Raw genomic sequence first — 27,897 nt, forward strand, 5'->3', positions numbered from 1 at the left:
CCGGGACCGGCTCCCTCCGCCGAACGGTGCCGGCGGTTGCCGTGGCGACGCGGCGGGGCGGGCCCCGGGGCGGGCGGGCCCCGGCCGGGGTCAGCGCTGCCCCGGCCGGGCGGGCTCCCGCCCCCTCCCCTCCGGAGACACGCCCAGGCCAGCGCAGCTCGTCCGCGGGTGCCCCGCAGGGCCCCGTGCCGGGGCTACCGGAGCAGAGCTGTCCCCGCCGAGCCGCAGCCGGGAGCTGCAGCCCGGCCGGGCGTCGCTCCCCGGTCCCGCCTCAGCGGGCCGGGAATGGCCCCAGCGCTGCCCCGGGCTGCGGGAGGCTCCCGGCCCTCGCTCCCCAGCCCCGCAGGCCCCGGGCGGTGCCCATTCATTAGCTAATGAACGGTTTAACGGCAGTACAACGTAAATGCTAAGCACCCTGACCGGGCAGGGCCTGCAGGGCACCTGCTGCACCGAGAACCAGCGGGCAGCTCCCGCCGCTCAGCAGCTGAGCACAGCGGTGCTCCCGGGGCTGCAGCCCCCACCCCCGGCTAGGAACACCCCCCAGCACCCGCGTGAGCAACACCCCCTGCCCCAACACCCCAAAACACCCCCAACACCCCCGGCCCTGGTGCCCAGGAGGGATTTACACCCTCAGTAGGGCAGCGGGCGGATGCAAAGCTTCACCCCCCACCCCTCGCCCCTTCCAGCACACGCTGCAAAAACCCGACACACCGCACCGTAGAGATATAGATATATTTGTGGTGACGTTGCATATTTAAGACAACTTTACATAACGCTTCCGACACAAGAGTTTTGGCGTCTTCCCCCGCAGTGGGGCCAGGCCCCGCGCGGCCCCTCGTACCCCACGGCCCCCCACAGCCCCCCCCAGGGAGGGGGGACCAGCACGCCCAGGTCTCCATCCGCCCCATTTTACAACGCGCTTCTTGCAGCAACCAGCGTCCTTAAACCGGGGAGAGCAAGGCCGCAGGCGGGGAAGGCCGGGCTTTGGAGGAAGGCGCAGGATGGCACAAATCTGTGGAGATGGCAAAACCCCGCCTGGGCCAGGCCCCAAGCCCTCCCCCGGCTCCTGCGGCCCCCACCTCGAGTGGAGGGGTCGGGCTGGGCAGGCTCCAGCTCGTCCCCAGCCCTGCACGGGGGCAAAACCCCGTCCCAGGCTGTGGGCGAGATGGGAAGCATCTTCCCAGGGTGAAAACTAAACCCAGCATCAGTCTTGGAGAAAAGGAACGGTGCAGGCAGTTCCCTGGGAGGACGGCGGGGAAGGGGGATGCCCCGCTGCACCCCGTCTCTTCCCTTGGGAGGAGGAGGGGGAAGCAGAACCAGCGGAGAGCGGAGGGAGCAGCCAGACCTTGTCTCGCCTCTTTGCTTTTTGGCCAGGGAAGCCCAGCAGATCCCGAGAGCTTCCGCCGAGCCGGGAGAAAAGGTTGGGCCAAGGGGCCGTGGCACAGGGCACCCACCGGGCCCGGCAGGCTGCTGCCTCGCCCATGGCAGGGCAGCAGCACTGGCAATGGCATTTTGGCAGGGGATTGGGGCATCCCTTTGCTGAAGCGGAGACGGAACCGAGCGCTCCCCGACTTGCTGTCGCACAACACACACCAGCAACTCCAAATATTTGGCATAGTCGGGCAGCTGCCTCGGAGGGCAGGCAGCACCCCGCAACCAACCCTGCCCGAGGGGCAGCAGGGTGCAGCTCCCTGGCAGCCCCCAGCGGGAAATGGGGAAACAGCAAAACAATAATAATACTACTAATAAAATAAAAAATATGTAAACGACCCAGCACCCTGTCCTGTTGCGCCAGGACACCCAAGAGAACAAGTTACAGTCTGAGGGGAGATGGAGACACAAGGACATCCCGGCCAATGCGGGGTCTCGTCTCTATTGCACTTTGCATCATATATATTTCTATATATATATATTTATAAAAATACAAACTAAAGGGCTGGGGGGGATGAGATGCAATCCCTGGGCCGGCAGCAGCTCCGCACAGATGGCAGGCTTTGACCCCTTCTGCTTCTGCCTGTCCCTTGCCAGCCCTCCCAGGGGGGCAGCCAGCAGCACAGGGCCTGATCCTGCAGAGATCCAGCCTGGGGCTGAGCAGGGTGCTGAGTTGCTCTGGAGCCTGCCCATCCACCAGCCTTCCCTCCCCATCACCCCTTCCCGAGGCTCCAAGGCCTGGAGTTAAACACCCAGCAATTCCCAGCCGCCAGTGCCGTCCGTGCCCCCACAGTGACAGGCGCCCCGGCACACTCTCCCTGCCCATTCCTGGGGGAGCCGGGCGAGACCAACCTCACACCTCCCCCTCTGCCCAAAATACCCCACCGGAGGTTTTGCCCCCACCCAGAGGTTCCCATTCTCTCTTCCTCAAGTGACTACGGTGCAAATGGCACGGGGTGATGTGGTCCGGAGACACCCCCCGCTGCCAGTGACAGAGGATGCTCCTCGCTCCCAAGGCCGCCGCCCCCCGGCTGCTCCTGCTACCTCAGCCGCCCGTCAGGTTTGACGGGCCCCAGTTCGGATTTGGGGTCCGGGGAGAGGGAGCTCCAGGAGGTTTCCCTGCAGGTCTCCAGGGAGGTGCAAGCGGAGGGGCTGCCCACGCAGACATCCGCCACGGACCAGAAGGCGCCGATGGCACCGTCCGCCCAGTCCTCCAGCTCCTTGCCCGTCAGCTGCGCCTTCCGCACCGCGTCCTCCTCCGCCTCCTCGGCCCGCGGCAGGTTGAGGATCCCCCCCAGGCCCTGGAAGCTCTGCTCCATGTACTCGTTGCGGGGGGGGCCACCATGCAGCCAGTTGCTGTCATCTGGGCAGGACAGGGAGAGAAGAGAGAGGGGATCAGCAACGTGGCAATGTCCCAGCACCCTGCCAGGCCCACCGCCCGGCTCCCAGCGGGGCTCAGCATCCCTTTGCAAACCCAACTTTCCTCCAGCCTGAGGAGGAGGTGCTGCTGTGGGACGGATCTGACCTACAAACAGGCCCAGAAGGTGCCTAGCTTGAGGACTCCTGTGGGCAAGGGGACACCAGTGGGAAGGATGGCTCCCACCTCATCATCAGCTGCAACCCAGCGAGACCAGCACCAGGGGAAGTGCCTTGGACTGCCTGCAGGGACACCCCCCCATCCAGTCCCAAACTCCCAGACCCCAGAGCATCCTCACCTTTCCTGAGAGGCTGCTTGCGGTTGAAGGTCTGAGGCACCACCAGGAACTGGTTCTCCCCCAGCGGCTCCCAGAACTGGAGGAGGCGGATGGTCCAGATGCCGGGGCGCAGGGGCCGGTTGAGGGGGGGCTTGTACTGGGTGAACTCTGCCTCAGCATCCACCGTGATGTCGTAGGAAGCAGCAATGATGTAGGTGGGGTCGATCCACACTACCGTGGCTGTCAGGTTGGGGCCCCGCGACCACTTCTGCATGGCCACTGGCTCGTCGAAAGGCCCCATCAAGCCTCCAAAATTGCGGAAGAGTCTTTCTTTGGGGTCCCACTCCGTGCCCACCTGGAGGGACAGGAGGCACAAGCAGTGGGACGCTGGGCAGGGAGACACTACCAGCTCAGGTTTTGCATTTCACCTCCCTGAACCAGGGAAAGCATAAAACTTTGGAGCTCAAAGCAATGCACACCCCACGCTCCATGCAACTCTCCATGCCAGCAATAATCCAGCTGTGTGATGCCTCCTGCAGCTGCAGGCACTGGACACCACAGCTTCAGTTCCCCCCCAAAAGATCCCTTTCAGGCCTTCTCCCCACCTATCAGCTCCACACCCCACACAGAAGCCAAACTCCTGGACAAAGGTTTGTTCTCAGACATGACAGTGGCACCATGTCCCTCTGTCCCCACAGCGTGCAGGTGGGGGAGAGGAGGAAGGGCAGCACAGTGTGGGAAAGCTGAGGAGGAAAGTCGGCGTTGAGAGGGAAATTTTCCCCATTTACCTCAAGGTTTTGTAAACGGTTTGCCTGCCCTCCATGACCTGCCAGCTTCAGAGCGCCTTGGGGCATCATCCACACCTCCAGGGACTCTGTCTGCCCAGTTGCAGAATTCTGCACTTCCTGCATCACCAGGTAACCCTGGAAACGGTCGTCATAGAAATATAAGTGCACACTGGATGGGAAGCCTTGGGGCTCAAATCTGGAGAGAGAAAGATAGAGAGGTTGCACATCTGAGCATCAGCATCCTCCCAGCACGAGACGCAGGCCACCACTTGGAACCTGGATGGAGCCCGTGGTGAATATCCCACCTGCAGAGCTTGTCGGCCTTTGCTCCTGGCGTGGAGGCAGCTTTGTGGAGCCCCAGCCTGGAGAAGGCCGTGTAGAAGGTGAGGGTGACATCACTGAGGCCGCTGAGCCCGTCGACACGGTCATAGACGTTCTCCCAGTATGCCTTCAGGGCCGGCGTGTTGGGCGGGTAGCTGCCGTAGAGGTGTGTGTCCAGGATCTCCAGCACCTCCTGATTCACCGTCGACTCAAACTTGCGGGCAAAGAAGGTGGGTCTGGAGAGTTGCTGGAAGAGAACAAGCACTTCTAAGTGTTGGCTGCACCCACCCTGCCCTTCCGCCTGAGCAGGGCAGCTGGGAGGGAGACAGACCAGGAATAAACATGCTGGGATCCATCCTGCCCGCTCTGAGGGAACAGGCTAAGGAGCAGCAAAGCACAGCCAGGCTCTACATGGAATCCTCTCCGACAGGAGCAGTGGGAGCACACAGCATGCTTACTGGTGATGCAGATGGGTTCCCATGTCTCCCACTGCCTCCCCCTTCCTGTGCTCAGCAGCAGCCATGTGTCATCTAGCTCCTTTGCTGCAATCTCTATTCAGACAGGCCCCCACCCCGCAGAGCTGTTGAGGAGCCCTGCACGAGGCCTGGCCACGGGGCACAGCTTGCAGGATCAGGGCCCTGCACTATATAAGCCCAGGACTGCTCGAAAAATCCTACTAACTTCTCTTCTCAGAGGTGGGTGTATCTCCCCCAAACCTCCCTTGTTCGGTCTACCTCCCTATGCACCGAGAGCACGGGAAGCAGTTTCTCACAAGGCATTTTGTCCTGCCAAAGAGGACAGCACTCTGAAGTGGTCTTACTGAAAAAGTGTTTGCCCCAGGGGATAGGTCTGCAGGGAAAGAGCAGGAAAATGGGAGAGAAAGCTTGGGAAGAGGAGCAGCATTGCAAGCAAAAGCCTGGCTGCTGGGCAGGTCAGTCAGCATAATCCCAGCTCAAGTGTCTACACGGCGGCTGGAGAGCCCATCCTGCTCCGGCCCCGTGCGGGGCTGGGGTGAGGCTGGCGGGGGCATGCGCAGCAGCTGGCACTGCACCCCTGGGGAGCTCAGGGAGGAGGGGAGAGAGCGGGAGGAAAAAGGAGGATCTTTTTCACCTGTAGCCGGAGGAAGTCCTGGGGTTTGAAGTCATTTGGGGAGCACCCGCACCAGTCGACTATGTGTTTATATTGGCACTTACAGCCCAGCTTCCGGTTCCAGTTGGTCACTCGGAGGTTGTTATCGACCAGTGTCTCACAGGCGTGACTGTTCTCCAGGACCGTGTGGAAGAAGGACTGTGCACAGCAGAGAAGGGACAGGACACCCAGTGGGGTTGGAGGACGGGTGGTTAATGGAGACCCCCCACCCATCACCGGCAGAGGAACAGGACAGACCTCGATAGCTCCTGAACAGAAACCTATCCCTGTTCCCAGCACAGGGCAACATGTCAGGGACCAAGGCTGTGCACCCACACCAGCCCTGATCTGGCCCAGAGGGGTGTCCGGACCTAAAGCAGGGCAGGATATAAACACGACCCTTGGCCTGTCTGCTCCTCTCTCCCCTTGTTCATACTGGGCTTAAAGGGGAGGCACAAAACTGCCTGAGAACCAGCAACGCCCTTCACAGAATCAGAGAATCATCAAGGTTGGAAAAGACCCTGAAGATCATCTAGTCCAGCCATTAACCTCACACTGACCGTTCTTAACTCCATCAGACCCTTCAGCACTGTGTCAACCCGACTCTTAAACCCCTCCAGGGATGGGGACTCCACCACCTCCCTGGGCAGCCCATTCCAATGCCCAACAACCCGTTCTATAAAGAAATGCTTCCTAATATCCAGTCTAAACCTTCCCTGGCGCAACTTGAGGCCATTCCCTCTTGTCCTATCACTTATTACTTTGTTAAAGAGACTCATCCAAAGCTCTCTGCACCCTCCTTTCAGGGAGTTGTAGAGGGCCATGAGGTCTCCCCTCAGCCTCCTCTTCTCCAGACTGAACCCCCCCAGTTCCCTCAGCCACTCCCCATCAGACCTGTGCTCCAGACCCTGCACCAGCTCCGTTGCCCTTCTCTGGACACGCTTGAGTCATTCAATGGCCTTTTTGGAGTGAGGGGCCCAAAACTGAACCCAGACATCGAGGTGCGGCCTCACCAGTGCCGAGCACAGGGGTAAGATCCCTTCCCTGTCCCTGCTGGCCACGCTATTGCTGATACAAGCCAGAATGCCATTGGCCTTCTTGGCCACCTGGGCACACTGCTGGCTCCTGTTCAGCCGGCTGTCAATCAACACCCCCAGGTCCCTCTCTGACTGGCAGCTCTCCAGCCACTCCTCCCCAAGCCTGTAGCACTGCTGGGGGTTGTTGTGGCCGAAGTGCAAAACCCGGCATTTGGCCTTATTGAAACTCATACAGTTGGCCTCAGCCCATCGCTCCAGCCTGGCCAGATCTCAAACCTCCCAGTTTCGCAGCTCCCCAGGGTGGGGATGAAGCAGGACACAGATGTTAAGTACAGTGGGAAGAAAATCCAGCCCGTGCCCCGCAGCCAGCACCCACCTCGGCTGGCAGGAGTGTGTAGGTGTAGAACTGGCGCAGCTGGGACACCAGTTGGTCGTCAGCATAGACCACGTACTCCACGAAGCTGCGCGTCAGCGAGAACCAGTCGGAGCCCCCATCCACCACGATGCCCTCGGGGATGTGGCGCTCGCCCAGCCGCCACATGTGGGAGTCACACTCGTGGAACAAGCGGTCCAGGCCCTGCTTCTTGATAAACCTGGGCATGAGGATGAAGGCTTAGGTGCGTCATCCACTTTGCCGGGTGCAGCTGCATCCAGAACATGCCCCCCCACCCCACTGTTTCAGTTCGTTTCTGAAATCCCTCCTTTTTCTGCTCCTCCAGCTCAGCTCTGCCCCTAGTTGCAATTACCTGGCATTGTCTCGGCCATGAGACTTCAGGAAGTTCTTATCTCGGTATTTGGACAGGAACATCACCAGCTCCTCGTTGGTCCTGAGGTGCAAATTCGAAAGCATTAACGGCCCCTGGGGTAAAGCAGCCCAGTAAACATTCATACTGCAAGAGCCATCAGACACAAGGAGCCTAAAGCTGCCTTGTGGGTGCTGACTCAAACCCTTGTCCCATCGCTGGGGAGACACAGCCATGGTCTCTCTGCTGTCTGGCGCCTCACACACGTGTTCCCCTGCAACACCCAGACCGCAGGAAAAAACAGCCTCCGAGGTACTGGCTGGGCTCCTCTGCAGAGCTGGGACCAGCCTGGCCCTGGAGCATCATCACCAGCACGTGGGTGCAATCTCCCAGCCCATCTTCCCTCAGCTCCCTGCTCCTCCCTGCCCTTCCCAAGGCTGCTGCAGCATCACGCAGCCCAAACACCTCCTTCATCCTCCCCTGCCCCAGCAAGGTCCTCACCTTGTGGGGTAGTCAGTGGCGCTCAGGTTGATGAAGAAGTCCCAGGGCCACTCAGCCAGTTCCAGCAGGTCCTTCATGCTACGCAGGTACATCTTCAGGAGGCTGGCACCTCCCCAGATGGTCACCATGCGCCAGGGCGTCACGCGGACGTTGGGGTAGTGCCGGGCCAGCTCCACCGCCTCGCGATGGAGGTAGTTGGAGCGCTGTCAGGGAACAGGCTCACACTCAGCAGGGAGCTCGTCTTCCCAGGGCCCTGCCCTCCTTACTGCCAGCCTGGTACCCCAGCCCTTACAGCAGCCTCCACAGGGAGGGGAGCAGCAAGACAAGACTGCTCTGGGCAGGAGGGATAGATCCTGCTTCCCTGGGGTTGCAGAAGTACAGGCGGAGGGTCACAGCTCCACCAGCAGCGAGGACAAACCCCACCCAGCCACTTCCTCCACTCGCCACCCACCTGCGCCCCAGCTCTGCACCCTGTCCCAGTGCACCCCTCATCTGGGCACTGTCAGTGCCCCTCCTCCCCTCGCATACCTTGTCGACATGGATGTAGAAGAAGTGCTGCTGGTGGTACACAGCCTTGATGAGCCGCTTCAGCTGGCGAATGGCCCTGCCGTGCACAACCAGCATGTAGGCGATGCGCACGGGCTTGCTGGGGGGCATCTGCTGCAGCCGGCTCTCGTCCCACTGGATGACAGGGCTGACCTTGCCTGCGCGGGGAGGGAGAAGGCTGTCAGCTGCCCCCCGCCTTGGCACCCACCACCCCGAGCTCCTGATAAACCAGGGAGACCTGAGCGAGGCAGGGGAGAGCTCAGCCTTGAGCAAACCCCATCAGCGCATCCCAGGCTGGCTGCAGTGCCAGGGCACGGTGGCACACACAGCCCCTTGCATTAAATCGACAGGGCTGTATTGGGACAGGAGGGGTGTCCTTGTCTGGCCCCTCAAAACAAAAGATGCAGCTGGGCCTGGCTCTGACCTCTGCAGGCACTGCAGGTCGGGATGAACAGCCCAGCTTAAGGAGGCTGGCACAGCTTTGATTGGATTACAGAGGCAGCAGTAATCTGGGAATCAGTGACAGATTGAGGCCGCTTTTTGCCAGGTGAGACAGTTTGATGACATAAGGAAGGTGGCCCACGCACCTGGCTGGGATATTCCCGATGCCCAGGGCGACTGGGAGCACCCCAGCAGCACTCACCCGAGAGCTGGCAGTGGCGAGGCACAGACTGGGGCATGAGGCTGCCGGCCCGGTGCAGACACACCACATTGGCGATCTCCTGTTGGCACTGCTTGCTGCTGGCCCGGGCCAGAGCTGAGAGGGCGTCTTTGCCCGTGATTTCGCACTTGGGGGTGAAGCTGTTCTCGGTGGGCTGGGGAGCCCCCTCCACGCTGCCTGTGTCGCCCTGCTGGAAGACAGCCAGCTGGGCCTCCCCGCGCAGCTCCGTCAGGTTCCTTCGGCTGGAGGAGTCCGGCGCGGCCGGCAGCCTCCATCCCAGTTTGTGTCTCGCCGTCACAGCTCTCACCACCTTGGACACCAGTGACCCGGGGCTGTCTGGCCGCCCCCGCCATCGCCCGTGCTTTCGGCTGGCACTGCCCCGGCGCCCGGCAGAGCTGTCCGAGTCCTTGGAGCCGTCGCTGCTCTCGGGCAACCTGGCTTTCTTCTGCCGCTCCTGTTCCAGTTTCAGGTGGATGCAGAAGAGAGGACAGACAGCATTAGCGTTAATTGGGGCCTGCTTCCCTCCGGCTCTGACAACACACTCCCCAGGGCATTCCCAGAGCTCGATGCTCCCAGTCCCCACAGAGCTCAGTGCTGCAACACGACAGGCGCTCTGGGAGCAGCCACTGTGCAGCAAAGGACATTACACCATCCCTCCACCACCTAAAAGCCCAGGCTAAGACCCCACAGCACCTCCCTGCATGGTCCTATGTCCCCCTCACGGGGACAGCCCCCTGTATGCCAGCAAGGGAGACCTCAATTTGCAGACAGCACCCCAGACACACAAAGAGGGTCTTGTTCTCTGCTGCTGGGCTCACCGCAAGACTAATGGCGGTTGCGTCTGCACCAGCCACCCTCCGGGGTCCTGTGTGGGCAGGGGCATCCCTGGATAGTGGAGATGAGCACAGGGCTCATCACCAGCTCTTCCCTGCCATGATCACGCTGCAAGTCCAAGCCCAGCACATCTGTTTGCGAGCCAGGGTCCCAGGTGGCTGCAGCTGTGCTCTCCAGGGCTAAAAGGACTAGAGAGGCACTGAACAAGGTCCTGTCCCCACTCCCTTCCCTGGGCTCTGGCTTCCTGCACTGGGCTGGAGCAGTCGCTGTGATCACCAGCTTCTCTAGAAATCCCTTTAACAAACCCTCCCGCCGAGCCAAGTGGATGTGTAAAGGGAGCAGTTAATTATGCTTTGTTACCTCTGCCAGGCTGGCTGATGAGCAGAAACGAGACAGCCTTGGGGAGAGGAGAGTTGGGAAGTTTGGATGCCTGCGAGAGCCATGCTCGTGGGAAAGTGCTTTCCCAGGAAGTCATGCCCACGGGGCCGTATGCCCCCAGCCCACCAGCAGGCAGGCAGCAAAGCAGCTGCCTGCTCCAGACAGGCCTCCCAGGGCTATCTCACAATGCCCTCAAATCCCTGCCTGGCCAGACGCTGTGCCGGGCAGTGCAGGAGGCAGCAAGGTGGACCGGGGGCCATTCCCGGGCAGCAGCATCTTCCAAGGATGGACAGATGCCTCACAAGGACAGCGGGACCAAATTAGCACCCTGCACAGGCCGCACTGTGGGCATAAGCTGCTGGGAAGGTCACGGCCAGGAGAAACCACACCATGCAAAGGCTGGAAAACAGCTGGCAAGATCTGCTCGCTCTGCAGTCCCTGAACTACCACGTTGAAGTGGCACAGCCTGCAAACCGTGGCTACCCAGGAAGGGGCCAAGCCACCGCTTAACTTCCGAGGGGCCAACATCAGCAAGGATCAGCCAAGCCCCTTCCGCCCAGACAGACAGCGATCCGTTCATTAGTCACCAGGCAGGACCATCTGTTTCCAGAGTTATAAACTTGTTTTCTCCACCGAGCATCACAGGAGTGGGGAATTGTCAGGTGACAAGCAAGGAGCGAGCCTCCTCCTGCGGGGACAGGGCTGAGCCCGTAGGAGACGCACCAGCCCCGCTCACACCCTCTGCTCCCCAGGACGCCTGGCTCTGGGGACAGCCCCTGCACAATGCCCACCCTCAGTTACAGTCCTGCTCGTCCCCCGGGAAGGAGCCCTGTTCCCAGCTCACAAGCATGCCCGGCTGCCTTCTTCAGTAGGGAATTTGTGAGAAGCATCGCCAGCCTTTCCGGAGCTGCCAGTTAACAAATTCAATGGCTTCTAATTACTGCACCACAGCAGAGCCATCCCTCCACCCCAGCCAGGCAGGGAATGTCTCTGGCCACGTTGCTCTGCTCTATTTAAGACTCATCCACAAGACTTTTGGTCAGGTTCCCCGTCCCCCTCCTTCTGACACACTCAGACGGCTCCAGGCACCAGCCAAACGTCACTTCTCCCATCCTGCCTCCCCTGCTGTGACACTGCCATCCCCGCAGTGCCACAGAGCTGTGGGTCAGGTATCTACCCGCACCCTATCCCCAGCACAGGTCCAACTGCGCTGGTATCTCCAAGCTCTGCCATTGTGAGGAGCAGAGCTAACAGCATCTGGTGTCCTGCAGGATTCCCCCTCTGATCGACTGACTCTGGTGTCTGCCACATGCTCTTCACATTGATCATCAGGTAAAAACGGCGCCAAAGTGTTCCAAAGTCACCGGAGAAACCTGGACTCTTGATTGCCAATTGCAGCAGCAGAGCCTTAAACCTCACAATTAAAGTGGCTGGAGACAGCCCCCTAAAAATGCTCTTTTGGGGAGGGGAAATAAAAACCAAGGAATCTCAGCAAAGCTGGAAAAAAACATGTTTCATAGGAATCCTCTCTGGCGGCTGCAGCTCATGGAGGACACCAACACTGGTCCCAGAGAGGTGCTGCCTCCCTCCTGGGAGGAGGAAGATAGGAGGCAAAGTGGCATAAGAGACACGACTGGGTTAAAACACTTTTCCCAAGTGACAGATCCTCTTCACCCACAAGGACACTGTGCAGTTTGCATTTTGCTGGTGCCAGCTCCACTGCAGACCGAGCGCTCCAGGGAGCTCACACACTTGCTCAGGAGCTGTCGGTGTCACCACGACAGAGGCAGGATCATCCCGGTCCCTCGGGCTCCCACCTTTGTGTGCAGACAGGCTGCAGCGGGGGTGCTGCCAGCGAAGGGCTAGGTACCGATGGGATTTCCTCTCCCATCCATTGATCCCAGTGAAACAAGATAATTTGGCTTCCTACAGGTAGGCAGGTCAGCTTCTGCTGGTCTGCACACCATAAAGCATCTGCTTGGTGAATAAAGGGAGCCTGCAGGACCCTGAAATGGGGCTTGCAAAGAGAAGCAACACGATCCAAGCAGCACGGCCTTCTCAGGGAGGGTTGGGCTGGTGGCTCTGATGTGGCCAAAGCCCCTTACAGGGCAGCAACCAGTCAGTGGGGCAAGGTGGGTTTATAACCTGCTCCAGTGAAGGGCAAAGATCCTCCCTCAGCCTCTGCTCAGCTCATACCAGGGAACCAGTGGGGATGGGGCCTGCCAAGCAGGGGAAGCTCTTCCCCACCCTGTGAAGGAACAAAAAGGAAACCAGCAGGCTTCGAAGAACCGAGCAGGACAGAGAAAGGGGCTGCCACCGGCTGAGATCAGAGCAGCCCTTTTGGGAACACCTGGGCAGCGCAGGCAGCTGCCAGCCTGGGGCACAGGGCTGCAGCACAGCCTCTGAGCGCCGTGGGTGCCCCAGCTGAGGCGCTGGTCTGGAGGGGAAGGCGAGCTCGCCCAACTCCGGGTGCTCCACAGCGTTTACAGGATTCGAGTCTCATTTCTGCTCTACACAGCGAGCCACAGCCCATTCATGGTGGGGACGAGCCAGGTAGAGCTGTGTCCATTAGTGGGAAGGAGTCATTTACTCTGGCAATTAAGAGATTCCAAGGTTCCCCAAATCCTTCCAGGCCTGCAAGGTCAGGCTCTCCTGGGAGGGTTCCTCCTGCTTTACCAGAAATGCTCCAGGGGAACAGCGGCTCCTCCAGGTCTGGCCAAAATCAGAAGCTGCAGGAGGGCTCAGAAACCAAGCGCTTTGCCATTTTATAAGAAGTAAAAGTTAACTGGACTTTTCCCAGCTTGCTAATGGGTTTGGGCTGTCCGTAAGCCCTTTCGGAGAAGGCAAGAACCATCCTCCAAAGAAGCTTGTCCGTTCCCAAGCCCTGGAGTCAGGGCTGCTGGTGGCGAACCATCTCCTCGTCAGGCTAGGGGACCCATGGCCAAACCTGTCAGCTACCCAGCTCAGTTCTGGGAAGAGACATGGGGAAACCAGGCGAGGACCGTGGCAGAATGAGCCAACGCAGGAGCCTGCGCAGGGCAGGAACAGAGAAAAGAAGACAAGCAGTGCAGGACAGTGCAGAGGGAAGGGGAAGAAGCCATGACTGGTGAAATGACTTGATCAAGGTCATGGGAAAGGGGCAGTCAGGCACTCCTGGCTGCCAGATCGATCTGCTCTCACGCTCCCAGCGCCTCCGGATCACAGGCAATTCTATGTCCCCTCTCCTTATCACATTTATTCCCTGGTTCTTTTTTGGTGGTGGGCGTACAGCAGCACACAAGGGTGCTCACGGCCATTCCCAGCAGCCCAAGAGGAGGCCTGGGGCTGGGAATTGATGTGCTGAGTGAGCAGTCACCTTAGAGACCTTCCACCCTGCAAGGGGCTGCCCAGATCCCCTTCTCACTCTTTCCTCTCAGGGAAAACTTTCGAGTCCTGTGAAAAGACCACGGGGTCACCCTCCACACCAGGGAGGCACGCCACAATGGGGAGGGGAACCTCTCGCCCCTCCAGAGATCCCCACCTCATGGCCACTGGCTTTGCTCTGCCACAGCTACCACGCTCACCCCGTGCCTGCCCCTGCCCAGCTTCGAGTTCTTGCCACACTCTGTCTCTGCCCCTGCCAAACCTGGTTTCACCATTGACCTGGGGTTTGTCAGCAGCCCGGAATCTCTACAGCCCCTGGAGCATGAGGGTCCTGCTCAAGATGAGGGGCTCTGGTGCCACACAGACATTAGCCAAGGAAGCCCACACAGGGACTCTCTCAGCCCTTCTCCAGTGCTCTTGGGAAAACCAGCTTCAGTCACTGGTCCACCCAGATGCAGGGGGCCTGCACGTGGTCCAGGCAGCTCACAACAAATACATAAATTCAAATAAGCAACCCAGAGGTCATGAGCTTTGTTTGAAGGTGGCAGCAACGTGTTCCAGAGGCCTGGGTCCTCCTCAATACCTGCTCTGTGTCTGACCTTGGGCAAAAACCTTCACCAGCCCACACCTCAGTTTCCCCACACGTAAAAGAGAGGTGACACCTTCTGCCTTAGCAGAGTGTTCTGGTAGAAAGACAACCGATAACTGCAAAAGGTCCTTGTACGCTCATGCTTCACAGGGATATCCCTGACCGGACCAGCTAAACAGGAGCTGCCACAAACTTCCCGAGCTGCTGCGTGTGCTCTCCCCAGCTCTCCAAATTATCATTATGTTTTTATATTTTCTGGCTTGGGTGTCACCGACCCCAGTTTCCCGCAACATCTTCCAAACCACAGAGACACAAGACCCTTGTCACGCCTCCCACGCTCCCCACCCCATGCTAGACCCCAACCGACAGCCCCTGGGCCACAAAGTCCCCTTCTCAGGCACCACGACCCCACGCTGCCGCAGCCAGAGCCCCCTCACAGGTGATGGCCCACCACCCACCCCACAGCCACTGCCCCCCAGCAGCCTGGGGCCTGCGGGACCCCCACCCACCCCAGGGACCCCGTCCTGGGACACAGCCTCGCCAGTCCCACAGAGATACCCCGGGGGGGGGGGGGGGGGGGGCACCCCCTTTCTGTCTCCTGTCAGCTCCAGAGCAAGGGGACACACCAGCCCCCCCCGGACACTGGCCCCCCCAAGACCTGCCCCCATCCGAAGGGCCTCCCCCCTCTCAAGAGCCCCCTCCCAGCACGCCCCCCCTTCCTGTGACCCCCCCCGAGGCTCCCCACCCACCTCAAGCCCTTCACCACCTCCCCTGTCGCCCCACGGCCCGTGCAGGCCCCTTATCGCCCCCCTACCCCCCCTCAGCCCCTTCTACCCCTCTCGGGCCCCCCGGCCCCTCACCGCCCCCTCAGCCCCCTCCGGCAGGCCCCGGGCCGCCGCTCCGGCCTCCCCCGCGGCGCACCTCGGCCGGTCCCTCCTCGTCGAGGCCGGCGGAGGTCCAGAGGACGAGCCCCTGGAGCAGGAGGATGGCGAGGGCCGTGGCCACCGCCAGCCGGTAGCGCCGGGCCAGCTTCCGCGCCCGCCCGCTGGCCACCATCGTCACGGCCGCTCCGCCGCGGCAGGGCGGGCTGCGCCGGCGCGCGCCTCCCTCCCGCGCGCACGCGCCGGCGGGGCCGGGGGGGGGGACCCTGAGGGGAGGGGGGGAGCGGCGCGGGAGGCGCGTGTGCGCGCGTGTGTGCGCGCGCGCGCGTGTGCGTGTGCGTGCGCGTGTGTGTGCGCGTGTGCGTGTGCACGGGGTGTGTGTGAGGGTGCGTGTGCACGGGGAGGGGGGGTGTGTGCCTGTGTGTGTGTGCACCAGCGTGTGCGTGTGTGCCCTGGGGCATGTGTGTGCACACACGTGCATGTGTGTGCATGTATGTGTTTGTATGTGCATGTGTATGTGCAGGTGGCAGAGGAACTGGGTCCCCCGGTGGCAGAGGAACTGGGGTCACCCCGGTGGCAGAGGAACTGGGGTCACCGCGGTGGCAGAGGAACTGGGGTCACCGCGGTGGCAGAGGAACTGGGGTCACCCCGGTGCCAGAGGAACTGGGTCCCCCCGGTGGCAGAGGAACTGCCCCCCGGTGGCACAGGACACCTCCCGGGTGCCCGGGGGTGCACGCCAAGTTCACCACTGCCCCAGAGCGAGAGCACTCGGCAGCAGCAAAACCCTGCACGAAGGCCTGGGCATGGCAGGGGCTTCTGCGCGAAACTGCCCCGCTGCTGACCTTGCTTTAAGGGAAGAAGAAAATAAATATATATATATACACACCCCATTCCTGTTTCTGCTGCAATAAAACCTGAAAAGATTCAAAACCTCTCTCAAGACACTCGGCCAGCGGGAAGAGCCCCGGGCCAGCTCCCAGGGCAGCTGTGGGTGGCAGAAATGCCCCGGGATGGGCCCTGAGCCCCAAGGTCGCCCCCTGCCCCCCCCCCCCAAGAGCTGCTGGGGGGTGTGGGAGGCATTGGCCTGTCAGCCCTGCACAGCCTCTGAATCAACAGCCAGGCTTTGATGAGACACAGACCTTGGGAGAAAGATAAGAAACTGCTGAGCTGTGCCAAGGTGGCAGGGAAAAAAAACGGCCAGCTGCAACACGGAGCTGTGAGAAGTTACTGCTGCGTGAACAGCACGTGGACGAGCAGTGGATTGGTCTGCACAGCCGTGTTAGGGGGTCTTATGCTGATAGGAGAAAAGGTAGATAGCTGTCTAATTGCTGATTTGCTAATTATGAAGTAAGAGCTTTGGCGAGAGTGTAAGTATGTACTATTGGAAGAATAAACGGTTTTGCTGGTTATAACTCTCATAGAGTTGTGCAGGTCCAAGATCCTCCCGCAACAGGGGGGGAGGATTTCAGCCGGGAAATCGGAAGGAGTGTCTGGGTGGCGATAGCGGCTCCGGGGAGCTCCAGGGCGGCCTGTGAGCTTCCTGGGCAGATCCCGCAGATAGAGCGGGGGGAAGGCTGCAGCCTCGACGGCCCGGCCCGGAGGGTTTGAAGGGGCAGAGGTTTAGCTAAGAGGGGCTCCCCGGGCTGCAGGAGGGCTCTGCGCAGCCTGCCGGGGGCCCCCCTTGGACGGCAGTAATTTGGTCCCATGGCCGTAAAGGCTCCCTCGCTCTGACCGGTGCGTAAGCGAAGCTCAAGCCAGAAAACGCATGTTCTGTCATTAAAAAAGACAAAAAACGCATCATCCCGCCTCTGCTGGAAGAAGTTTGCTCTTCCCTTGTGTTATTCCCCTGTTCCAGCTCCCCGCCTGGTAAGGCACAAGAGACAAATCACAGTTTAATGGTGTTTAGAGGCTGTTTTCTGAAGAGAATTCAGAGGCGCTCCCACAGCCTCTCGCTTCCCAGCTTGCCAGGTAGCAAGAGCAGTTTGGGAAGCAGCCCCGGGGTACACGAGCCGTGCTACCCCGTGCCGGCTTCTTAGCCAGGGTGCCTGCCCCGGTACACGTCCCTGGGGAAGGGGGAGCAGGGTGCCTCAAGAACACAGGATGCTTTTTGATGGAGAAGAGGGAAAGATGGAGTGGCTGCCCGAATCCTGCACAAATCCAGGAGCGGGAAGCTGGTTTATGGTGGAGAGGGGTAAAGCATGCCGCCCCCCAGATAATCCCCCTCCCCTGCATTAGACCTACCACTCAATGTCACACACAAGTTCCTACCAGATCACCACCAAACCCATTTATGAGAGGAGTTATTTAAACTCAGTCATTGCAGAGCTTCCCTAAAAACACCCCAGGCAGCAACAAGCACATCTGAGCCCCAACACGGGCTCTTCCACCTGCACAGCCCTCTGCTCTTCCCATCCCTGGCTTGAGCCTTGTGGCTTAAACCAGCCCAGAGCCAAACGAAGCCCAAGGAGCAGAGAAAGATGCCCAAGGAACAGAAGAAAGACGCCCACCTCCTTCTTCTGGAGCCAGGGCTTCCCCAGGAGCAGGGTACACCCGACTGGCCCCAACGCCAGCCTGGCTCGCTGGGGATTCGAAGCCCTGCGGCTCTGCCTCCTTCGCTCTCCTGCTGCGGGGGGCATAAAAGCAGGGCTGGCAGCAGCACCCCAGCTGCTTAGTGAGGACTCTGTGCATGGCTGCTTCACGGTCTCCCCTTCCTTAAAATCTTGCTGCAGCAGGAGTAGAAGAAAAGTTTTTCTGCTTGGATTGTCCTATCTGCTCACATCTCCTTACGTGTTAATTGCAGGTTGCAGGCTATAGTAATTCATTAATGAGCCAGGCAGTGGGGGGTCTCCTAGCTCTGTCCTGCTGGGGTCTGTCTTTCTCCCCAGCTTCACGCAGGCTCCCTGCTTGCCCAGGAACCACTCTTCTCCCCAGCAAGGCTCAATTGCTGCTTCTGACTCTCTGCCTTCCCTCCCTGGCCAGGAGAAGGCTTTTCTCTGCCGCTGAGTGCCCTGGAGTATTAGCAAATTTTGGTATGGAGTATATATGTATTCCAGCAATAATTATTCCAGAAGTCATCCCCTTTGAGTTATAAGATATGGGTGTGATGGAGAGAAGGTGGTGAAGGGAGCAGGGCTGTGTGGGACAAGGTGGACTTCAGGGAGCATCCCTACCTGGCAGTACCCAACTCCCTCATCCATGAGGTTCACAGCTGGGTGCACACAATCCCGCTAGAAACAGAGCTTAGCTCTAAAAATGAATCTCCAAAATACCCCTGTCCTGCTGAGGACCTTCCCACATCCATCCCCTCCCGCTGTCCCTCCTCACGCAGGCTCTGCCTCGCAGCTCCCCAAAAGAAGCAGCCCAGGGCTGGGATCTGCCTGGAGGAGGTGGTAGAGAAGCAGCTCTTGGGGCTTCCAGAAAAATCACTGTTCTCTTTCAGGAAGGGGTGAGTTATACAGGAAGGTTTGTGCAACAGGATAGACCATCTCCACTTTCGGCTGACTCCTGCAGCCAGAGCTCAGAAATCATGATTTTGGGGCAGAGCTGGTTGCACAGTGTAAATCAGCATCCCTGCCCCTGAAACCAGCCTGGCTGCACAGAGCTACAGTGTCCAAATTCCCACAGCAAGGGAAAACTCACCTCTCTGGGCAAAACCACTTGCGTGGGACCATGTGTGTGGAAGAGCTTGGGTTTTCTGCTCCCAGCTCTCTTTCCATCAGGAGTCAGCCCTTCCAATGCGGAAAACACAAGTTTCACCCGCCAGGCGTTATATCTCTCTTCCAGGCAGCTGCCCTGAAACACGACTAACACTGGAGAAAAGACAAATTTCTTACGCTCTTAAAGTTACCTGAAAAAGCTTGGAAGTCTTCAGCTATTAAAACTTCGGTGCTCAAAATAGCTCTTGCAGAGGGTGTTGCCAAACACCCCATCTTTGCACACCGCAAGGATCCCGCACCCTCTGCTCCCCCACGCACCCCCATCACGCAGCCGGTGGCTATTTCTGCCTTAGCACTGCAGCAAGGGCTTGAATTTAAGTAACCCATTTAGTTCTTTTTTTAAAGCATGAAAACAACCTCCAGATATGGAATAATGGGACCCGGTTACCTAAAAAATATCCAACTGATTCCTCCTCCTTACTCCTTCAGAGAAGAGGTGTTATTATCTCTAGTAATAAATGGGGAAGCAGGAAGAGCAATACGTGATTTTATTTCCCCAGTTTCACATGAAATTTGTGGCAGAAGTTTGTCCGCATGGGTGTGGAGGGGTTTGCTTTCCCTTTTTTCCCAGCTGGAATCTGGCTGGAATCTGGCTGGATCCTCGTTTTCATTACAAATTATAGCGACACTTGTCTGTGCCGTTGCTGTTTGCTCCCTCCTCTGAAGCCCAGCCTTGTGCAGGGTGGGGAGGAGGGATCCCACCTCCTGACCAACCACAGGAGGAATTTTGCTTATATAGGAATAACCTATAGGAATAAGCACAACTGTCGTACCACTGACGTTTACTTCCAGCTGCCTTTGGTTTTGACAGAGCAAGGATGGTCTATGTGGTTTCTTAAATAAAATAATCACAAAAATACTAAAACAAAGTTTCGCAGCAGTTAACAGAGTTAATGAATTGTCTCCAAATGAAGCCTTGAAATACACTTGACTCAGCCTCACAAATAGATGCCCACCCCCGTGACTGGTTTTTCAGGGGAGTGGGTTGTCACGACAGATGAATTGCCTGGCGCTGGGCAGGAGCTGGGCGGATGCGCACGGAGGGCAGTGGCACGCAGTGGGCCAGAGCGTGCCCAAAGCGTAGCCCCGTGGGACGTCCTGTGGCAGCCGGCGGTGGGGCTCTGGGTTTGTGCGGGAGCAGCAGAGTCCTTGCCCTTAAAGGTCTGTGTTCCCTCGCTGCTGGAGTCCACCTGGGCACCAGCGAGGGGCCGGACCCACTTTCGGGGTGACACTGCAATAAACCCTTCAGTGAGGTGGAAAACTGCCGGACAAATACAAACACTGTGCTAGATGCCATCAGATCCTCAGCTGCTGTCACTGATAAAGGAGCGATACTTTACACAGAAGAACATATTTAATGGGTGCCAGAAAATAAATTATCAGCACAGCAGAGAAGAGAAGGGTCACAGTTACAGCCCATCCTTGTGCTCGCAGCCCGGCGGTCGTTGGGGGTGGCAGGGGAGAGAGAGCAGGAGCAAACCTCCCTGGGGGCTGTGGGACCAGGGAGGGGGGTCAGGGGAGACACTTCCCAGCTGCCACGGAGGAGGGATGGGAGGACTTCTGCTGTCTCCTTCACACCGAGACCCTAATGCACCACACCCTCCACCTGAGCCCCCCAGTATTTGGATATAACAAAAGCATTTGGATATAACATTTCTTGCTGTCCTGCTTCCCAGGAGCTGTCAGCTTTGCCTGGTGTTGGCATGAAATAAAGTCAGTCTGAGGTGACCAGAGGGTTTGGGAGCTTCAGCCCGCATGAATAATGCAGACAAAGGGGCAAGCGGGGCAGGTGCTGTGTGAAGGGAGCCAGGCAGCCCACCCACAACAGCCCACCCTCACCTCCCATCGCCGGGCTCTCCCACACCCTGCCTGGCTGGTCTCTGGCCTGGGCTACCCCAAAGGGGCAGTTTTTTATTCGCAGCACCATTCCTGTGTGTGTGAGGTCTCCAAATGCAGAGGGATGATTTCATCCTTATCCCATTCTGTGCCTCCTGCTCAACCTTATTGTCTTTGAGGTTGCTCCAAGGAAATGTCCGAGCCCAGGGGAGCAGCAGCTCTGCTGTCAAGCCAGCTCCTGCCTGAGCGGAAAACCAGCCCGTGTCCCGCTGGCACTGCTGGCAGCAGGAGCAGCTGGCAGGGCCGGGTGCTGGCTCACACCCTCCGCGCTGGAGCTGACAGCACATTGGCATAGATCTCCTGCTGCTCCAGCAGGGAATTCTGTGTGCTGGCATATGTAGCCTCTTTTTCCTTTTCCAAACACTAGGAAAGGAGGGGGATAAACAAAAAACACCCTTCGCACGGCTGCTCCAGGGTAACACCGTCTGCTGGAACCTCTCTCAGCTGCTTTAAGCACCCAGGAGTAGCCGTGGGGACTGAAGAGGGCACCCACATTATCCAGGGTCATTTGCACCCCAGCTTGGCATGTCCCTTTGCAGCTTCCCCCCTATCCACCCAACCCCTTCCGCGGCCCACGCCATCACCCACCCGCCCCAGATTTCCACCCACCACCTCGAGCTCGGCGCTGTTTTGCATTCTCCTACCTGATTGCTCTGCTTGACCTCCATGTATTCGGTCGTGGTGTTTGTCAAGCAGCGGAAAGCCTCGGCATTGCTGTACAACTGGCCCTCGGCTGTGCCCGAGCAGTGGTTAATCTCTGCGTAGTTCAGGGCATCCCCTTCCTGACACGTGAAGGAGAGGGATGAGCTCTTAACCTTCTGCTGCTCCCCCGCCTGCAGCCCGCAGGGGTGGGAACATCTCCCGTCCCGCTGCCTTTCCCGATGTGATCTGAGACAGCTGCAGGAGCACTGGGGGAAAATTTAACCTGCAGCAAGGACTGGCTCAACATTCTCCAAGGGAAATCTGGTTAGTGACAGCAGCCCCTCCTCAAAAGCCAGCAGAAAACATTAGAAAATACTTTCCAAGCAGTGAATGAAGATCAACTGCTCTGCAGCCTCCTCAGGCGTGCTTTGCTACAGGTTCTCATGGCTGTTTCACCCAGAGAAGCAGCTCGCATGTTTGGAGGGGCTTGGAGAGAAACCTCTCAGGTCAATTCTAAATTCCCTTCCCAGGAATACTCTGCAATAGTCACATAAAATCCCTGGTCGGGTCTTTCTGTTGGCAAACGGAACTTGAAGGATCCCTCCCAGCCTAAAGAGCCATGAACCTGGTGGAAAGCAAATGGCTCTGGCAGCTCGTTTGCTCAGCTCAGGGTGTGAGGTTCCCCCTCTCGAGGCGAGCTCGGAGCATGCCACCACAAGACCTCGTGCAATTTGCCTTACTGTATGCGACGTGCTGTGGATCCTGTCCATCTCTACAGCTGCTCTGGAGAGAGCTGGATGAAGCACAGATGTGGTTAGACACAAGTGAAACCAGAGGAAAAGACATGTATTAAAAAACTGAGGTGCTGCTGCGAATCTCACCATAAAGCAGGAAGGGAACCTGCTGCCCCATCAACCTTCTAAACTGGGGCAGTTCTTCAAATAAAACCATATCCCACCTGCCAGCTGGTGACATCCCCTCCCGTCCCTCCCCATCCTTCACACTGGCTTCAAACTTTGCATCAAGCCTAGTGCAAGCCTGGCCTACACAACTGAGCACGTCTGGAGAAGCTGACGGTGCCCAAACTCAAGCGGGTGCCGTGCCGGGCAGCACCCATCCCAAGAGCTGCCATTCCCTGCTCCCATGGGGATGAGACCTGTGGGACAGTCCCACCGGTCCCTCGGGGGAAGGAGACCTTCTTGGTGGAGGTCTCAGTGATGGACCCAGGAATTGGATGGATCAGGGAGGGAATGGGCGAGAAAAAAGAAATATGGAGGAAAAAACAAATATAGCCGAAGACGGCTCTGGTGCAGAAACAGCTGTGTGTGGCACTGACAGCTTCGCTTACCCTTCTTCCTCTTCCTGGACAGTATTACCAAAACACCAGCAGCAACTGCAAGCAAAAGAAGAACTACTGCGATGCCTGGAGTGAGGATGTGCTCCACCATGTTCAAGCTGCAAGAAAAAAAGAGTTTCAGTTCTCACGCTTCTCTTTGGAAGCAGACGCGGGAGGAACCAGCATGGAGCAGGCAGGCAGGGAGCAGCTGTGGGTGACGGGGTTTGCCTTGGGAGGAAGGGAAGCAGGCGTGGGGGTGGTCAGGCTGCACGCTGGGCATGGAGCGAACTGAGAACTGCAGAAGCAAATGGACACTCGGTCTGAGAGCTCTTGTGTCCTCACTATTTTAAGGATCAGTTCCTGCACCTAATTTTGCACTGGTTTGGCTCCACTATTTGTTGACCTGGTTGTAATGGGCAACCAGGCAAGGAGGGTGTGCCAGCGACCCCTTGGGCATGCTGATGGGGCTTCGGCTTTGCCCACTTCCTGCATCACCTCCAAGAGACAAGGGAGAAGGAAGGAAGCTCTGCCACTCCGGTCTCATGCTCTGTCAGCTGTGTCTGCCAGGCTGCGTGTCACTACAAAGCAGAACAGGACCCGGCTCAGCACTTGGTTTCCCACAAGCAAACGGTCCCTCTGGGTTTTGGGGAAGGAAACAGAGTCACTGCTGCAGCCAGAAACCACTTCTCACATGGTGGTAACCTGTACCTTGCTTAAGCTGCAAGACAGACAAGGGGACAACAGGGCTTTGCCGGGGCCAAGAGACCAGGGGTAGTGGGATGGATTATTTTCCATGCAGAGCGGCTGGCTGAAAGGATGAAGCGCTGGTCCCTAAAGGCAAAAGCAGGAGGTCTGAATCTGTAAGGGAGGCGTGAAGAGCCCAGAGGGTTGCAGGACTCCAGCTGCACCAAAGAGACCTCATGGAGGGAGGCGGCTGCTGTGAGCAGGAGCTGGTACTCACCGTGGAGGGCTGGAGTCTCCGTGGTGCAAGGGATTTGATCCTGGTACCACAACTTTCCCCGGGCGAGTTGTCTGTGTGGGGACTGGTATGGAGCTAGTGACACTGGGGTGTTCAGTGGGTGGGGTGTAGGGTGATGCCGGAGGGATGGGAGAAGGAGCTGTAACGGAGGAGAGGCTTGATCAGTCTCCCTGCTTCCGCAGGGGAAAATGCTGTGGGTTTTGCAGTGAGCCAGAAGTGACCCACTTACTGTCACACCAGGAGAAGCTGGGTCCCCTCTGCCACGTCCAGAGCATGTGCCTCGAGGTGGGAGGGTTGTAATCCCCTGCCCCTGCCCAGGAGGCTTTTTGTGGTCCTGGTCCCCCCCAAAACGCACACACACACAGAGCAGGGTTCACCCTGCACCCCACGCCCAGCCCGGTACTAACACAACAGCCCCACACAAGTGTCCCACCGTGGGGGCTGGTCCCTGATGAGGGGATGGGGAGGGGCATTCCCTGAGCCCAGGACCTGGTGCCCACAGGCACTGGCCGCCCCACAGCGGGACATGGGGCAGCACAGAGGGGTGAGGAACTCCCTGGTGTTATAGAATAACGCAAGGAAAGCACAGACAGGGCTGGCAGGATCTGATAAGAGGGGAAAACAGGGCACAGAGAGCAGGGTGCTGTACCCCAGTGATGGGGGTGGTTGACCCTGGGGTGCTGGTGAGACCTGGGCACAGGGAATGGGTGAAGTGGCACCAGCCACGGTGGCATCACATCCTTAAAATAGTGATGACACACCCGGGGGACTGCCCCACGCGGCGTGAGCACCCGCCTCCCCCAGGCTACCCCTCACTGCAGTCTCCGCTCCCAGCACTTGAAGGGGACACACCAGTGCTGGACCTGGGGGACCCACAAGTACTGACCTGGAGCCACGATCACCTTCACAAAGTGACCCTCATCAAACTCGAATGTGCCCTTTCGCACCCCACAGATGTAGGTGCCCGCGTCCCCCTCGCCCAGACCCTCCATGGTCACCGTGAACTCCCGCCGTGCGCGATTGTCCCGGATGGAGAATCGGTCCCGCCGCACCGCGGGCTGCAGACTCGAGGTGATGATGATGTCAGCAGCACAGGTGTAAAGTGTTCCCGGAGAGCACCAGAATTTGGGCTTCATCTCCTGGCCAGACCGGTACCGGCACTTCACCGAGACGGAGCCCCCCACGTATCCCCGCACGGTGCGGGGGCCCGTCACCGCCCAGCAGCCTGCGGAGACACACGGAGCCGCGGGAGTGCTGCTGCCGCCGCCGCGCCCACCCCGCCCGTCGGCGCTTAGATCCCCCCCCGGAGCCACTCCGGGGCTCGGGGGCTCCGGCCCGGCTCCTTACCTGGCAGCAGCACCCCGGCGAGCAGCGGCAGGAGCTGCATGGCCGCTCCGGGACGGCGGGGCTCCGCGTTCTGCCGCGCCCGGTTCCTCTCCGCGGGGCCCGGCCCACCCTCGCAGCACCGCCCGCCCCGTCGAGGCGGAGCGCCGGGAGTCCCGGGGCTGCCCGACCGCGGAGGCCGCCGGAGAGAAGAAACGGAGGCACGGAGTGGTGGCGGAGAAGCTTTATTGCAGCCGCCGGCGGCGGCGGGAAGGGCGCGGCGGGGCCCCGGTGCTGCCGCTCCCCCGGCGCCGTCGGGGCCGTCGGGACCGGGGCGTCCCGGGACGGAGCGGCGCCGGCTGCGGCCGTGGGACCCCCGGCGGAGGCTCAGCCCCGCAGGCTGGCCCACAGCACGGCCCCGCTCATGGCGAGCAGCGCCAGCACCTGCAGCCCGGCCAGCACCGGGAAGTAACGGAAGGAGCCGGGGCTCCCCCGAGGAGCGTCCGTGCCCGTGGCTGGCGGCCGGGGGATGCTCGGAGGGAGGGCGGGGGCCGGGCTGAGCGTCGGGGCTGCAAACGCGAAGAGGGGACAGATGCAGCGGGTGCCCGCCGGGCGCTGAGCCGCCCTTGTCCCTCTCCATCCTCCCACCGGCCGGGTACCGTCTCCTCCCCCAGTGCGGCCCCGGCCCCGCCCTGTGGTGGGCACTGGTGCTGTGCGGGGGGGGGACGTGCAGGGACTGACCTTGGGCCACGATCACCTTCACAAAGTGACGCTCATCAGCCTTGAATGCTCTCGTTCGCACCCCACAGACGTAGGTGCCCGCGTCCCCCTTGGCCAGACCCTCCATGGTCACTGTGAACTCCTGCCGTGTGCGATTGTCCCGGATGGAGAATCGGTCCCGCTGCACCGCAGGCTGCAGACTCGAGGTGATGATGATGTAAGCAGCACAGGTGTAAAGTGTTCCCGGATAGCACCAGAATTTGGGCTTCATCTCGTGGCCGGCCCGGTATGTGCACTTCACCGAGAGGGACCCTCCTATGTATCCCCACACGGTGCCGGGCCCCCTCACTGCCCAGCAGCCTGTGGAGACACATGGAGCCGCGGGAGTGATGCCTGACACCTCCTGCCCCATGGGGCTGGTCCAGTGTGGGGCTTGCGGCCCTGGGGTCCCTCAGCCCTACCTGGCAGCAGCACCCCAGCGAGCAGCAGCAGGAGCCCCATGGGCAGGCTGGCTTGGGCTGCCTGGCCGCGCAGTCCTCCTGCCCCTCGCGCTCCTTCCTTGTGTCTCTGGGTCTTTGCTTCCTCTTCTGCCTGGGGTATCAAATATTTTGCTGCTGGAGGTTTAGCAAGAGCGTGGGGTGTCTTGTTTCCTGTGGTCGCAGCCAATTTCCTGCCTCCCCTGTCACTGAGAGCACTGTGACGCACTGAGCCCAGATGCCCTGCTCCTGCCCCTGCCCTAGGGGCTCCCCTTTCTGCCCCTGGCACAGCCCCCGCCCCCGGCAGGGTACAGTCTGGCCTTTCCGTGCCTCACTGCCACAGTCTGGCCAGGCAGGGCACCCAGTGGGGGATCTGCCTCTTGAGGGGTGGCTCAGCCCTGCACAGGGACCCCCTAAGCCCCAAACGTGCCCCCAGGCTGGGGGCAGTGCTCCTGTGTGGGCACCCTGTTCCCCCCGGGGGAAATGCAGAGAGGGAGCCCCAGCCTCCTGTCCCTTTGCAGCTGGATGTGAGCACCCATCCCCGCTGCCCTGGCCACCACATCCCTGCCAGGCTGTCCCCAGCACAGCCCCTCATCGGCTCAGTAGCCCCATGCCCAGGGCCCTCCAGGTTTCCCCCCTGTCCCCATCCCTTGTCCCTTAGGAGGAACCAGCCCTCCCAGTGTCCTCCCTCCCACCCATCAGCAACTTGCCGAGCCTGCGCTGGGTTGGGCAAACCCTTGGGAAGAAGCTCCCAGGGGTGAGGGAGGGTTTGGGGACAGGCAGGACAAACACAGCCCATGCACAGGGACCAGACCCGTGCTGGCGTCTCAGGGTCTTTATTCTACAGCCACGGGCTGGTCCTGGCTCAGACCAAAGCTTCACACGCAGACCCGCTGCTGGTGCCATCGCGAAGGCGAGGAGACAGCTTTATTGTCAACGAGTTTAGTGCTGAGAGTGTTCCTCAGTGGAGACACAACCGAGCTGTCCCTGGCCCTGACTTGTCCCTGGCCCTGAACCCTGGTCCCCGACAGTGGCTGTCTGCAGGCAAAGGGTCCCTGCCCTGAGCAACACCCGGGCCGGGCTCTGGGCTGCTGGGGGTCCCTGTGCAGTTGCTCCCAGGTTCCTTCCCCTGCAGGGAACAACTTGGGAGCCCTGTGATTCTCCATGGCTCTGCCTTAGAGCTTCCACCTCCATCCCCTCCACGCGTGGTGGCTCTGGGGCAGGGCTGTCCCCACCTGACAGTGCCAGGACATGTCCCTGGATGGGGCACTCCAGGGATGGGAGGTCTCACCCTCTTCCCCGGTCCCCCCTTCCTGGAGCTTCCCCACTCCTATATGTTCACCCAGGAGATGGCACTGGCCAGGCACAGGAAGACGAGGTCCTTCAACCCCACCAGACAATGAACAAAGAGCTGCGACCCCAGCGGGTGGAGCACAGCCCTGGCCCCTGCCCTCCCGGTGGGCTCCTGGCACCGAGCTGGCAGGAGCAGGCAGCGGAGCGGCAGGGACAATGATATGTGGGACCCACGGCCAGGCTCCCCACTCCGCTCCTTCGCAGAGGTTTTGCCACGTGGGGCTGGAGTGGGCTGTGATATCCTGGTTCATGCCTGTGTCTGGCACCTTGGGCTTAAACCAAGCTGAGAAGAAACAACTCTCCTCCAAAGCTTTCTGGGGGGACGGTGGTGAAGCTGCCGTGAAACGTGGGATGTGGTGTAGCCCAGGCGGGGCTCAGCTGGTCTGTGGTGCAGTGGGCACCTGTGTGGCCCCCTGTGACCCCATGTCCCTGCAGCCATGCCACAGCATGTCCCCCCATGGCCCCACACATCAGCCACCAGAGCCCCAGGCAATGCCAGCAGCCGAAGAAGGGAGCAGACGGACAGACAGATGGACAGGCACCTGCAGGATACCCAGGCTT

General features: G+C 59.9%; 1 protein-coding gene across 4 annotated transcripts; it reads right to left on the reverse strand.

Moving 5' to 3' along the window:
• Positions 1-718: 718 nt before the first annotated feature.
• On the reverse strand, positions 719-26,047 carry XYLT2 (xylosyltransferase 2). 4 transcript variants are annotated; one of them, XM_074847002.1, is made up of 16 exons: positions 25,969-26,047; positions 25,529-25,867; positions 23,447-23,603; positions 22,498-22,604; positions 21,890-21,942; positions 21,152-21,289; positions 8,833-9,304; positions 8,172-8,347; positions 7,644-7,846; positions 7,146-7,226; positions 6,776-6,992; positions 5,345-5,521; positions 4,219-4,481; positions 3,914-4,109; positions 3,147-3,480; positions 719-2,794 (listed from the first exon to the last, which is right to left on the reverse strand). In XM_074847002.1, exons 1-16 carry the CDS (start codon positions 26,006-26,008, stop codon positions 2,472-2,474), a joined length of 3,276 nt encoding a protein of 1,091 aa, XP_074703103.1. In that variant the 5' UTR covers positions 26,009-26,047; the 3' UTR covers positions 719-2,471. The 4 variants fall into 4 exon arrangements, with proteins under 4 accessions (XP_074703103.1, XP_074703101.1, XP_074703102.1 ...); XM_074847000.1 differs by lacking the exons at positions 25,529-25,867; positions 25,969-26,047 and adding exons at positions 24,351-24,689; positions 24,812-25,499; XM_074847001.1 differs by having other exon boundaries at positions 25,529-26,008.
• Positions 26,048-27,897: the final 1,850 nt, after the last annotated feature.

The sequence above is a fragment of the Strix aluco genome, chromosome 21 (assembly GCF_031877795.1).
Source record: "Strix aluco isolate bStrAlu1 chromosome 21, bStrAlu1.hap1, whole genome shotgun sequence".
Taxonomy (NCBI): Eukaryota; Metazoa; Chordata; class Aves; order Strigiformes; family Strigidae; genus Strix; species Strix aluco.